A 13,344-nucleotide genomic window follows, 5' to 3' on the forward strand; every position below is an offset into this window, starting at 1 on the left:
GAGACCCTTGACAGTAATTCTTTTTTAAGCCATCTGGGCTAGTCATTTAGCTAGCTATTATGTTTATTCACCACTGGACCATATATACGTAAATCCGTTGTTTTCCCCCGGCTTCGAAGGCTAAGAATCTCAGGCTGCTTTGCGCGCAGTTGACTATTTGTATGTGATTATCGAGACTCTGTCACTTTGTCATTTATTTAGGCTTCAAATTTTGTAAGTGACAAGCAAGTTGTGAAAATATCAAGTTCATGCAACATCCCTTCGTCCTTGCGGTTGGTAGGAGGTTATATCCTGAGTCTAAACCGTCTCCAATACTCGTAAGTTTGGTGGTTCAGTCCTGACCACAAAGCGACCAGTTCAGCCTAAAGGTAAACCATAGGAACCACCCATCGCCGGAGACCGTGTTTCTGTCGGCCAAAATGATACATTTGAACAAATGGATTTGTGATGAACATACTGTAAGAATTCGGAATCATAAGTAACTACTTAAAATCTTGTGGGTCTGAACCCAGTGTCTGTCAGATATGAATTTAACACTAAACTATATTCGTACTAGCTCACGGCATCCAATTGGCTGCTAGGGCGACAGTCCGGTTTTATACGATGGATCAGCGATCTTCAATCTCTCGACACTGTTTTCCGATGGTACAGCAGAGACTGCACGCGTTCGCGGCGCCCCGATTTCCTATAACCCGTCCATAAAGCCAGCATGACACCGGAACAGTCATTATCGATATGCCGCGTTCTTCCCCAGACCCTTTCGTTGCGTCCCCTTCCTCCCCGAGCAACCCCGTGAAGAAACATTCCTGCTACACCTACCGCCAACTGCAGCTCCTTCGGCAAAGTTCGACAGCCTCTCCGCTCCGGGTAATCGCCCATGTTGATCTGGATGCTTTCTACGCTCAATGCGAGATGGTGCGGCTGCAAACGCCGCGAGAAATACCCCTCGCAGTCCGGCAGTGGGACTCGCTTATCGCGATCAACTATCCAGCGCGAGCTTTTGGGATAACCCGGATGATTTCCGCGAAGGAAGCGCGAAATCTTTGTCCGGAAGTTGTTTTGCAGCATGTTGCTACGTTCCGAGAAGGCGAAGGTGGGAAATGGGCGTACAGGGATGATGCTTATAAGAGGATGAATACGGATAAAGTGTGTTTGGATCCGTATCGGGCGGAATCTCGCAAGATCTTGAAAGTTATGAGGGAGGATCTGGCGAGGTGGTATGCAGATCTGGTAGAGGGAGAACAGGGACTGGGTCCCCAGGTTCAGATACAGCAAGCGAACGTTGAAAAAGCCAGCGTCGATGAAGTTTTCATCGATTTGTCCCCGCTGGTTTATGGAGTCCTTCTTCAGCGGTATCCAGAATTACGGAACGGACCTGATTGTGATGACCGTATCGCTTTGCTGCCCCGCCCTCCTACAACGGCGCTGGAATGGAACCAGGGTGATTGCCTAGTAGATTTAGATGATAACGAAACGGAGGTGGATGATCCCGATTGGGATGATATTGCAATGCTTATAGGGTCCGAAATTGTTCGATCGGTTCGCACAGCTGTCTGGGATAAACTGAGATATACGTGCTCTGCAGGTATTGCAAAGAACAAGATGATGGCAAAACTGGGGAGCTCCAGTAACAAACCGGACAAACAGACCATTGTGCGCAATCGTGCCATCCAGAAGTTTTTGGCGGGCTTTAAGTTTACCAAAATACGAATGCTTGGGGGCAAACTGGGGGATCAGGTTACGGCTCTATTTGGGACCGAGCAAGTCAGCGACCTTTTACAGGTTACGGTAGAACAGTTCCGGGCCAAACTGGATGATGATACTGCTAATTGGCTATATGGAATCATCCGCGGCGAGGATCGGAGCGAAGTCAACCCCAGGACACAAATTAAATCTATGCTATCCGCAAAGTCTTTCAGACCGAGTATCAACTCCATCGAGCAGGCGGAAAGGTGGCTGCGGATCTTTGCAGCCGATATCTATGGACGTCTTGTGGAGGATGGTGTGCTTGAGCACCGACGCCGTCCGAAGACTATCGCTCTGCATCATAGGCAAGGTGCACAGGTTCGCTCTCGCCAAAGCCCCATTCCTGGCTCAACGCCGATCGACGAAACATTACTTTTCGAACTCGGTAGGACATTGCTCCGGCAAGTTATCGGTGATGGACGTGCCTGGCCTTGCGCAAATTTGTCTCTGAGCGTCGGTGGGTTTGAAGATGGGGTTGGCAATAACAAAGCAATAGATTCATTCCTTCTCAAGGGAGACCAGGCTAAGTACATCGGTCATTCTGCAAAGGACCGTGCTACAGAAAGCCTACCAGAGATGCTAGAACCAAGTGAGAAACGGAGAAAAGTTGAGGAAGATGGCATAAAACGCTTCTTCAACCAAGCTCCCGGAATCAGCACAAAGCAACAGCTGAGCGAAGGTGAATCGGTGATACTCGCGACGGGTCCCGAAGAAAACAGAGAAAGCATGCTTCCATCCGTGGATCCATGTAATACTGAGCTGGCAGGACTGGCGACGGGATTCTATATTTGTGATCGTTGCGGCAATTCGGTACCGGACGTTGAGAGGAACGAACACGATGACTGGCATTTTGCTAAGGAGTTAGAAAGAGAAGAAAGGCAAGCAGCCATGAGATCCCAGCAAACAGCACGCCCGCCAAATAATACGAGATCCTCTAGCGCTCGCGGCAGACCTGGCCGTAATAATCGGGGTAAACCTGAGAAAGGGCAAAGGCGTCTCGCCTTCGGATAATGCCATTGAATTCGACTCGCTTATCCCTCCTAACATCTAGATCGGCTGGGCGAACAAAAAGAATTTTTGCTCATTCAGGCGAGCCTGATTTCCCCGAGGTTTGTCTGCGCCTGTTCCAGTCGTTGGGCCGGGGGGGGGGGGGAGATAACATGCTATTGTCTCTTTTCCCCCTCTGGCTGATACTAGCGGATCTCATCGTTCAACAAGATCGCATCGTAGAGCTATGTGAAAGGTTCTTAGAAACACGTGCTGCACCATTAACATATCCGTTGGGATCATGCTTCGTAAATTTCGCTGAGGATCTCACACACAACAAGGGAAAGCACTAACACCAGCAAACTCCAATCGATAAAAATAACTATCGGAGTTCTTAGCTGAAAGCCGTAGGCCCATGTCAACCATGGTTCCAGTGCAGCCTTAGTTTACTGGAGAATCGAACTTACTGACAAGCTAAGGAGATCCCAACTGTTTGGAATTGAAAAGCATTGCAATCAACATGGGTTGTCCAATTGGTGGTGGTTTTGCACTTTTAGGTCCCGTCTCTGCAGCGGTGACATCAGCAAAACCAGCCGCGGGGTTGAATTTCAATCCAAACCAACAGTCATTGTGATTTGATGTTTCAGTTCTTTCTCTCACCTACCATATTTGTGCACGTGTCTCACTTTTATCTCCCTACACCTGGACTTCAGAACATTCCCTATACCTTGGAATCACCAGAAGCTTCCGAGTTCTTATCTACTGTACAATCGGTCTCTCTGCACACCAAGCCCCTCACAGGACGGGTGTAGCAGAAATGTCCAATGAAGGCACCCAGTAACGGTCTCTAGCTCCACTTCTTATTTTTCTTTTCGGCCAACCTGGATAATTTGTCTTATTTGCTATCCAATTCCTTGGTTACACCATGCCTCGGCGACACCATGTCCGTGATTACGACGAGGACATGTACGAAGTGGAACGGGACCATTATCGTCATAAGCACCAACACCGACCTCGAGGTGGGCGTCGTTACAAAGAGGAAGTACTTTATGAACAACCTCGAGCGCCAAGCCCTCCACCAGTCGATGAATTTGACCGTCTTCGCATTCGAGATAATCCAGGACCTGAATTGATCCGCGAACCCCCTCGTGAGACATCGAGGGAGTTCCGGAAGGTTAGAGATGACACGTTCAAAAGTCGGCGGCCACGTCGAAGAGAAATTATCGAGGAGGAAGACTATGTCTCTCAAGATGAAGAGTTAACTAGGAAGATGACGGAAAGTGACTCCGAAGGAGAGATTCCTATCATTCCAAGCAGACGTTCTGCGCCGCACCGCGGTGATGTCCGCGACGAGTTCTCGAAACATGGAACTCGTCGCTCAGAATATGAACGGGACTTACCACCCAGCATCGATGATTTAAAACACGAATATAGAAGAACCCTCGGTGACCCTCGTTACCATGCACTGCCGCGGTTACGCCCTGGATCGGGTCCTGTCACGGACCTTGATGAGGACGAATATGAACAGGAAGATGAGCTTTTATTCCGAAAAGAGAGGCGAAGAAGGCATCCAAACAAACTTGACCTCCAACAGAACGATCAAGACATGTCATCCCTTGAATCAGAAGATTCTGCGGATGTTTCTCTAGATCAGGTGCCCATACATCACAACTTAGCGAAGCGGCATATGCATAGCCCGGAAGGTGGGCTAGTGAAATGGCTGAGACTGTTATCGCATTTATTGACCTATTGATAGGTTATCACATACCCCGTCCTCCACGTCCGCCCCGTGCACCTAGTCCAGAAGTTAGTTTTGAGAAGCCTAGGAAGGAAACGTCAAGAAGCACATCCCTTGAAGAGATACTCGTTGAGGAACGTGGTGGGCCGGAGCCCCCAATCCTGGCACGGGGGCCACCCGCAGAACCTTTATTCCGGCAAAGGCAGGAAGGCTTTCCAATCCATCGATCCCGACCAAGGTCTATCGAACGTGAGAAAGAAATATCCATTCACGAAGTTACGCCAAATGGCGGGCGCATGCTCGACGAACGCGAAGTAGCGGAAGAGGTCTATAGTAGACCTCGTGAGCTTGAGCGGCCTATACGGGAAAGTACCCCCAAAATGGCCGGAGAGGACTGGGCAATTGTCACCGCTGCCCCTAAGGCAGATCGAGAAGCCATTCTAGATGATATTCCTCAGGGGGGTAAAGAACCCCTCACCAAAGACAGAAAGCCTAAATTCACTGTAAGTGAAGAAAGACATTCGGAAAGTGATCCGGATTTTGCACGGGGCAAAGTAGGGCGACGATATATAGGGATGAAAGACCAACGAGATGGGCTCTGGACGGAGATCACCAAAGATCTCGTGGTGAGGGAAGCAATTGAAAAGTCAGGATATGAATACGAGGAAACAGTGTCTTCTTATTACGTATTTTCATACCTTCAATTCGTTAGTGAACCTTCCTCTCGCTACGAATCCCTCAACTAACAGATTCGCACAGGAAGATGTTTCTGCTCTGGTTGACTTATCAGAAGAAATTCGTCGCGCACGCCGACGACGGATCCAGGAGATCCATCGTGGGAGGACCTCTTTACCTCCTCCCCCACCCCCTCCAGTACCACCAGCAGCAATGCCAGGGGATCGGCCATTGATGCTAGACAGGCCGGCTTCTCCTCCCTTCCGTCATCGCGAAGAGCGACGGATAAAAGAACGCAATCTAGTTGACGACCGGCGTGGGAGGCCTCATTCGGGCAGATGGTGAAATACTTATCTGCCCACACAGGTAGCTTATTTGGAAGGCCGGTCTTTCATTGCATTTCCTTTGATCTTTAGCTATCATGATTAGATGACACGACGGATACTACTCTAGGTTTCCCGAAACAGCTGTTTAGATACTGCTATCATACTTTTGAGAGACCACCTGAATGACTTATAGATAAATATCATCTCTCCTTCAGTAATTTAGTTCATATGTGCAATTTTCACATAAGCTGTAGATGATGACATGGATTGTAGGAATGGTTATTAATAGCTGGCACGTGCACTCTGGATGATGACTTATCGATAGTCTAGACCGCCAAGCCCTCGATCGCCTTTTAAGGCGAAAGTTTCAACCTGCAGGAACATCAACTGAACAACGAACCAACCAGAATTGCCCATTAAGAACGGAGATAAACTTCCAAGACACTATCAATATCAATGTCTAGCTCTCCTCAAGAGCCATCTCGAAATAGAGGCCGGCCTCGCAAGGCTTCAACCGCGACACCAGACACGGTGAGCTGTGTAGTACTCGCTCCTTGGCCCCTTTCTCATGGTTGGCATAGGTACGACGAACCCAGCTTCGAGAAGCCCAAAGGGCCTATCGATCCCGGCAACAGTCGCTGCTTGCCACGTTGAAATCTCGAGTTGCTATACTAGAAGATGCATTCGGACAGCTTGGTCAGATCATGGATTCGTTTGACTCTCGAGTCGTCAAACCAGGCGCTCAATTGTCCCAAGCTCAACTATTACAGGCTGTGAAGCTTCTGCAGAATGAGATTTCCTTCCAATTAAGGAGGGCTGGTTGTCATGCCTCGCCCAATGAAGACAGCTGCAGTCCAACTTCCCATAATCAGAACCACCAACAGACTAGGAACAGGCCGTCTTCCAAGCCTTGTCAGGGCGACAAAGCAACTACAGGTGGCCCAGCATGGACCAAAGAAAAGGCACAATCGTCTGATTTCTGGCGTCGCTTCTTGGGCTCATCTAATGGTTTTTTGCCACCGGTTAAGCCTATTGATCATGAATCCAGCCCTTGCATTAGTCTTCCTTTGTCTATAGATCGTGATAATCACACTATAGTATACGCGACCACGACATTCACACAAAGGCTCTATCGCACCTCCGCAGAAAACGGATACCGGTACCTGAACAACGCCACCGTGGTAGATGAGGACATGTTGCCGCAATTTGGGCTTGTTTCGCAATCCGTTTCGCGAGAGCAACTCCGAGTTTACTTTGGGCGAGTACTGCGAACGAGACCATGTAATCCAGTCTATGACCGTCGATTTCCATTCATAAGTCTTGGCGGCGCCGGAACGCACTTCCCACAGGCAACACAGGGCTCTCGTTCTCAGAACCTGCTTCCGTTTCGTACGACAAATGGCGTGCTGGAGCTCCCCAGTGATGAAGAGTGGTTCGATGTCAATGATATCGAAGGGTTCTTGATCGAGAAGGGTATCGTACTTAAGGAGAATTACCTAGCCTCGGTATTATCAATATCTCGTATGGACGGCGATTCAAGCATGACGCACAATTTGCCACTTCAAAGTGGTAACATTGTTGATTCTTCTGGCCTGTTTATACCTGATCAATCTACCCCTAGTAACATGGTTATGGTTCTTGACGAGGATCCTGTCATCGATGGTATGTTACCTACGGTGTATACAGCCCATGGCCTCGTACCGGCTTTTACTGAATTATATTCTAGGACTAAGTCGACTCTGTATCTGTCTTGGTTGCGTTGCAGGATTTCGTCGATCCGATGTCGAGACTCTGGTATGGCAGAATGTGACATGGAAACCCGTCTGATTAGCGGGCCGTACGAATGTTTCTGAACAAGCGCTCCACGTCCAGAACCAATGACGTACAGCTCAGTATTCCTATACAATGTCCCCATTCCTATGACAATTCATGGATAGTGAAGAGGAAAAGCAAGACTATTGACAGATATAGAACCAACTTGTTTATCTTGACCATGCCCGTTGCGGTATAACAGCGATGTTTCCATTTCGTCTTTTTCCATAGTCGATACGTCGATACTCAGCCACTGGAACGACACGACGGGGAATGACCGACTGTTCAACTATGCTGACGGAATTCCTTCGGCTCGTTATCTGTTTACGCTAGTTCTAGGTCGCTGCTGCGGTTGCACCTGGTTCAACTCCGAAGTACCCTATAGCAATTGCGGCCAACGCTGGCAACGAAAAGACATTCGAAATTCGGACTCGGTGTATACCCCAACACTAATCCAGCCCAACAGAAATGTTGAAGCAGTTACCAGAAGGAGATCATTTTGAAGAAAACCCAATCTGCCAAGGTCGCGGCAGGTGCAAAAACGTCCACTGGGAAGAATAGGTGGGTGAGGGAGGGCTTGTCCAAAAGCAAGCAGCTGAGGATTGAGGTCAGGTCAGATGAGAACAGGCCGATATGCCCCCCATCGTTGTGTAAAGAACACACAGGTGGGTAGATCAAGATCAGCTCTCTCATCAGCTGATAGCGTCTTGGTTTTGCTCTGTCTTCGATCTATCCATTTGATTGCCCGGGACAGTATCTCGGTTCCGATAACAGCAAAGACCGGCGCTGGATGCCACCCAGTGACTATAGCCTGACGCGCCTGTGCTTCTCCAATGGGAAAAAACAAAAGCATTGTAGGAAGGATATATACTGCCGCCACTGCGGGGAGGATGGCTTTAGCTGTCGACTCTGCCAGAGTTCTAGTGACCAGTGAAAAGTAGGATATCCTAGCTGTAACGAACATGTCTATCATGGAAGAGAATGAGGCGATCAATCCAATTCCACGAAGCTGGTACAGAACGGCCCATAAACTGGGCTTGTAGGAAAAGATCAGAAACAATTGAAACACGAAATTTCGATGCAATCCATACCTTGCTAGAAGGGTCCATTTATTCCTTGGTCGATAGCCCTCCACCGTGAAAATGGAGGTTAGAGCTAACATTGACACCAAGAAGTACAACAGGTGTAAAGCTTGTTCTGGTCTGGATGGACCTGCAACCACGGACAGAAAGATGGTTACCAGGGACTGGAGGATCTTGTTGAGAGGCCGAAATTGGGTATATTTCGGTGAATAGGAACCTCCATCACTCCCGACTTTACCGACTGGTTACGGACTGCTTGACAGACCAATGCTCGTGACCCATTGGTTGTGGCGGCAGCGAAGTAATCGGAAAGCGACAAAAGCAATGAGGAGATATCCTGCGTATGGCAGAAGTCCAATGGTCGTCCCTCAGGCTGTCGGAGCCCTGAGCAGCTCAATGTGAAAGGAATACCTCTTGACCTCTTTGGTATAGGGAGCATGTCTAATGAAACTGCTGAAATATGTCGCGGTCGAGTTATCCATTATCGTTTGTAAAGGGTAGTAGGGGGTGATATATTTTGTTATCAACTTCAACAGCGGAGTTTCCTTGCACTCCAAATGCTTCCGAGCATGGGAGGCTTTAACTAAGCTCCACATATGTTCTTCGCGTTGGCATTAGACCCTTTCAAAAGCGGATGAAATGTCTGCCGTTGATAAAGATCGAGGCGGCAGTTTCAATCGCCGAGTTTCCTCCTTGTCCTGTCAGGGGCTCGAACTGTTTACGGCATCTCAATATGGAAATCACCTCCAAGTCTCTAGATAGCCGAGGTCCTCAACTTATGACAAGAATCGCCAATGATAATAGTTCTTTGGAAATACCATCTTTTATAGATATACTCGGGTAGACTGGTATGCACCGAATTGGTCTTGAGCTTGTACAGATCTGAAAACCTCAACGTTGGAGTAATTTGATCGTTCTCGCGTTCCTTCGCCAAAGCCTCCTCTTCTTTGAGAATCGAGGATATCTGGTCCACACGCCGTTTTCCCTATGTTTCTCCCCAGGAACTGGCATATCCTTTCCCCAGGTCCACTAGGGACGAGGTACGAGAAATGTTCGTTGCACACAGAACAGAGTGTTCCTTTCTCGATACCGGGGACCCCTTCCGAGATTCCAAATATGCATGCATATGCCGTCGGGAGTCCTGTCCACATAGATGTCAGCGCCTTGTATAAACTAGTGCAAATCGAAGAGGCCCGCACCATTTTCTTCCAATGGTACTATCCATGAAGGCTCCTTTTCCCTGGCTTCTTCCCACATTTGCTTATGTACTGTCGAATGGAATCCATCTGCTCCATCGACAATATCACCCATGTAGGATTGACCTGTTTTGGTAGTGACAGTGACACAGGATGGATCAGTTCGGATAGTCTGAACTCTGAGAAGTGAGCACCTTCATCTTTAACTTGGAACTTGTAGAGAATCTCGATCATCAGATGGTCGAAAAAGATGACTAGATAACCATAGCGGGGGATTCGTTGTCAGATTGATAGGCATGATAACAAATCTATAGGAGTACGGCTCTACAAACCGTCCAGACGTATACTGGTTATAGTTCTCAATGGACAGGAGTGGTCTTCCACAAGAATCACGAATGAAGACCTTATCCGGTGGGTAATCAGCCATCTCCATAACCGTCTCATGTAGCATCCCAGTTGGTCAAGGTTGCGTAGACCGTTCGGCAAGAGGCCAATACTTGCACCGACTTGGGGCGCAATGCTGAGATAAGCCTCCAGAACCAGAAGTCCATACCATTCTTCTCTAGCATCAGGGCTAGGGACAGACCTGCGATGCTACAGCCAGCAATGATAACCTTGAAGGATTTAAAAGCCATGGAGAAGGCCCTTATATTGACAATGAACAACGATTGCAGTGCTCTACTCCATGTAGTGAAGACCTCATATTTATATTTTCAGCCAGATGGCCACTGAATTCGCATAAACTAGGCTCATTTCCTCTCCCCTCCCGCTTCTATTCTTTCATGCCCATGCTTTTCACTGTATCGCGTAACTGTAATAGAATCATCGACCATAGAGAGCCGGAATAATTCTCTGAATAATCAACAATCAGCCCAATCAGAGCGATAGATTTCCACCGGGCCGGACGAACCAATCGACCCGCAAGACAGAGCCCTAATTATCATCACCTTATCGATCTTCAAATGTCTAACTCACTGCTATATTTAGTTTGCCTAGTAATTGATTTGACTCAGTACCTAAGCTTCCCAGCCGGTGTTTCAAACTGGCGTTTCGCGTAGCTCTTAAGTCCAACAGTCGAGTTCATGCAACCTTATCCCCCAACCCGTTGTATCAGCTGACATCCAATAACCCAGGCTACGCTCGTCCGAAAGGCCTACACCAACTACCTGCCCCCAACCATTTCCTCTTCTAATTCCACTTCGGAAATCTTTAGGCTTCTCAAGGAAGAGCTAGAGGACATACCCCAGGGGTGCAATCTGGCAACCCGGCTGCCTCAGTCAGTATGTATACCTTCACTTCAGACCTGAACATCAACCCCGTCGAAACATCACAGCTTTGAGCTACACATGAAAGCGATCTGTCCGAACAGGTCCAGCATTACCGTGAATTGGACGCTAGGTTTAAAGTCGAAGTTCAAGAGAAAGCTGGTTATTATTGAGTTTGGAGCCTGGAAGAATGCAATGAAGACGTTGTCGAGCTTATTAATGAAAGGAATAGGTGTACGGGCGTGCAAAGTGTTATTGTTGCCGTGAAAGTAAGCAAACAACTAGAGAGTTTTCTCTTTCCCGCTAGTCTAGCTTTTTTGGCCCCAACCATTTGGGCGGGTTTACTATTTATTGGGGGCTGAAGGTATAGACGGCTGAAGAGTCGCTGGCTGTTCGAGGATTGTGGCATTCTGGTGAGGTTCGAGTAAACGCTGCCCTAATTTGCGGTGCTGTTGTTGCAGTGATTGGACTTCAAGCGTTTTATGATACTGTCTAGGTGAAACGGAGTGAACGATATCTGATCAGGGAAGACAATGTTCTCGACTTGAAGCTTGTCTAGGACCATGGGATATTTAGGAACCAAGGTGACAATGGGGCCACACGAGGCGTTGGCTTTCAGGGTGTGGAGACTTTGGGACATTGGAGAAAGGTAAGTCCCAAGTTCGCGTCAATTAGGAGACTCTTGTTTTGGTTGGTAGATCTCTTCTCTGCACCGGCACTAATAGTATATTATAGTATGCACTATTTGATTTAGGGGGTGGAGGGCTTTGGGAAAGCCACCGTATGACTGGGTGAACATGGATCTTCACCCACTTTAGAGACGAATATGTTGCAGAGCACCAATATGATCATCTTTGTAAGCTTCAATACTGTCTACTGTCCTGATTTATAATAAAGCTGGTTTCTGTGTTGTTCTCCGGGTATAAGCACGCTAAGTCCGATGCTTAGAAATTCAGGAGCACGACCAAACGAGATACTTAAGATGATACGAATACCTTTAGGGAGTGAAACAAGACAAAGGCTCCAGGGAAACGAAAAGCACGCAAGATTCATCAAAATGACCTCTACCAAACTCATCGTCGTTCTCGGTGCCACCGGCAACCAAGGCGGATCTGTCATCAAGACCTTCCTCAAGGATCCTACCTGGCGTATACGGGGTCTAACCCGGAATGTCTCCAGTGAGAAGGCTCAACGCCTTCAAGCACAGGGTGTTGACATCATGAAGGCGGATTTGGATGATCCCGCTTCTCTCACAGCAGCGTTCCAGGGAGCGACGGTCATCTTCAGCGTGACCGATTTCTGGAATGCGTTTGCGAGCATTGCCCAGAGCGGCGAGGACAAAGGCCAGTCGATGATAAAGCGGACATATCAGTATGAGCTTCAACAAGGAAAGAATGTTTTTGACGCTGCGGCAAAGATAGCGACGTTGGAGAGGCTCGTTTTCTCTAGTCTGTCTAATGCCTCGAAGTGGTCGAAGGGCAAGTATACGCACGTGCTGCATTTCGAGGCGAAGGCACATGCAGCTGATTATGGCAAGGAGACGTATCCGGAGCTCTGGAAGAGGACTAGCGTTGTCCAGGTCGGGTGGTACCTGTCGAACTTCCTTGGTTCATTTTTGAAGCCCAAAAAGGTCTGTTGAGATCTTGGAACGACAATCATCCGAGAGGCTTGTTTTGCTAATGGAATATTGCAGACTGATAATGGAGTTTACCAATTTGTTGGCGGTCTGAAGGGAGATGTTAAGCTTCCAATTATTGCAGCCGAAGATGATACTGGTCCAGCTGTAAAAGCTCTCGTGTTGAGTCCGCCAGGAAAGAATCTCATTGCCTACCGGGAGTGGATGACGCTGGATGAATTCGTCCGTACCTGGAGTCGTACACTCGGGGTTCCTGCTGAGAGTGTTACCCTGCCTGAAGGTCAGTCTATCGAGGGTGCACCGGAGATGTTGAAACAGGAGTTCCTAGACAATTGGGGATACTGGAATGAGTTTGGCTATGAAGGGCGCGATGACCCGACTGTTGTCCACCCGAAACAGGTATGTTCTACTGAGAATCAGTTATTGAGTAGTGCTGACATGACATAGCTTGAGGTTGGCTTTGAGCTTCCCACTGTAGAGGAGTGGATTAAAAAGCAGGATTGGTCGGAGATATTGTAGGGTGCTCGTGAAACTACCTGCATTTTAAACATCCTGGTTAGGGGAGCTAAGAGTTGTTTGTAGTCATCCTGGAGCTGTGTCTGGCTGAAGATACTCTGTTGATTTATGGACAGATAATACTTCTCATGTGAATGATATATCATAATATGAATGACTATTGTTCTAATGTCACCTACAAGATTAACTGCTTCTTTCTACCTCACATTTCACCTTGAACCAGCTCTATCTATTCTTGAATATCGTATCAAACCTTCACAGTTGCTGAATATACATAATCTGCTATGCTCCTCAGAAGTTTTGACAATAGTGTTCATGTCCTCATAGACTTTTCACCTGTTTTCTCACACGGGTTGGACCAGATC

General features: G+C 48.0%; 5 protein-coding genes across 5 annotated transcripts; 4 read left to right on the forward strand and 1 right to left on the reverse strand.

Annotated features, from left to right (window-relative positions):
• Positions 1–640: 640 nt before the first annotated feature.
• BDW43DRAFT_277479 (DNA-directed DNA polymerase eta) lies at positions 641–2,928 on the forward strand. Its single transcript, XM_032042066.1, has one exon. The coding sequence runs from the start codon at positions 736–738 to the stop codon at positions 2,755–2,757; it is 2,022 nt and encodes a 673-aa protein (XP_031899966.1). The 5' UTR covers positions 641–735; the 3' UTR covers positions 2,758–2,928.
• A 280-nt stretch (positions 2,929–3,208) lies between these two features.
• BDW43DRAFT_94937 (uncharacterized protein) lies at positions 3,209–5,543 on the forward strand. The gene is made up of 3 exons (XM_032050757.1): positions 3,209–4,436; positions 4,490–5,178; positions 5,231–5,543. The coding sequence occupies exons 1-3, from the start codon at positions 3,659–3,661 to the stop codon at positions 5,489–5,491; spliced, it is 1,728 nt and encodes a 575-aa protein (XP_031899967.1). The 5' UTR covers positions 3,209–3,658; the 3' UTR covers positions 5,492–5,543.
• Positions 5,544–5,875: 332 nt separating this feature from the next.
• On the forward strand, positions 5,876–7,598 carry BDW43DRAFT_94944 (bZIP transcription factor). Its single transcript, XM_032050758.1, has 3 exons — positions 5,876–6,003; positions 6,054–7,134; positions 7,199–7,598. The coding sequence occupies exons 1-3, from the start codon at positions 5,929–5,931 to the stop codon at positions 7,297–7,299; spliced, it is 1,257 nt and encodes a 418-aa protein (XP_031899968.1). The 5' UTR covers positions 5,876–5,928; the 3' UTR covers positions 7,300–7,598.
• A 166-nt stretch (positions 7,599–7,764) lies between these two features.
• On the reverse strand, positions 7,765–10,197 carry BDW43DRAFT_300577 (FAD-dependent oxidoreductase; the record flags this gene model as incomplete). Its single annotated transcript, XM_032044921.1, has 11 exons — positions 7,765–7,879; positions 7,944–8,315; positions 8,376–8,539; positions 8,584–8,739; positions 8,786–8,954; positions 9,143–9,311; positions 9,397–9,507; positions 9,566–9,741; positions 9,777–9,816; positions 9,895–10,068; positions 10,116–10,197. The coding sequence occupies 11 exons, from the start codon at positions 10,195–10,197 to the stop codon at positions 7,765–7,767; spliced, it is 1,728 nt and encodes a 575-aa protein (XP_031899969.1).
• A 1,687-nt stretch (positions 10,198–11,884) lies between these two features.
• On the forward strand, positions 11,885–12,982 carry BDW43DRAFT_300578 (NmrA/HSCARG family protein; the record flags this gene model as incomplete). The annotated part of the gene is made up of 3 exons (XM_032044922.1): positions 11,885–12,457; positions 12,521–12,862; positions 12,911–12,982. 3 exons carry the CDS (start codon positions 11,885–11,887, stop codon positions 12,980–12,982), a joined length of 987 nt encoding a protein of 328 aa, XP_031899970.1.
• Positions 12,983–13,344: the final 362 nt, after the last annotated feature.

The sequence above is a fragment of the Aspergillus alliaceus genome (genome assembly GCF_009176365.1).
Source record: "Aspergillus alliaceus strain CBS 536.65 unplaced genomic scaffold BDW43scaffold_24, whole genome shotgun sequence".
Taxonomy (NCBI): domain Eukaryota; kingdom Fungi; phylum Ascomycota; class Eurotiomycetes; order Eurotiales; family Aspergillaceae; genus Aspergillus; species Aspergillus alliaceus.

Excerpts from the sequence above, each read along its gene's own strand:
- BDW43DRAFT_277479 (XM_032042066.1), top strand. The coding sequence starts at position 736 with ATGCCGCGTTCTTCCCCAGACCCTTTCGTTGCGTCCCCTTCCTCCCCG.
- BDW43DRAFT_94937 (XM_032050757.1), top strand. The coding sequence starts at position 3,659 with ATGCCTCGGCGACACCATGTCCGTGATTACGACGAGGACATGTACGAA. Across the intron at positions 4,437-4,489 it reads GCATATGCATAGCCCGGAAG|GTTATCACATACCCCGTCCT; the intron begins GTGGGCTAGTGA and ends ACCTATTGATAG. Across the intron at positions 5,179-5,230 it reads TATTTTCATACCTTCAATTC|GAAGATGTTTCTGCTCTGGT; the intron begins GTTAGTGAACCT and ends AGATTCGCACAG.
- BDW43DRAFT_94944 (XM_032050758.1), top strand. The coding sequence starts at position 5,929 with ATGTCTAGCTCTCCTCAAGAGCCATCTCGAAATAGAGGCCGGCCTCGC. Across the intron at positions 6,004-6,053 it reads CAACCGCGACACCAGACACG|GTACGACGAACCCAGCTTCG; the intron begins GTGAGCTGTGTA and ends TGGTTGGCATAG. Across the intron at positions 7,135-7,198 it reads CGAGGATCCTGTCATCGATG|GACTAAGTCGACTCTGTATC; the intron begins GTATGTTACCTA and ends ATTATATTCTAG.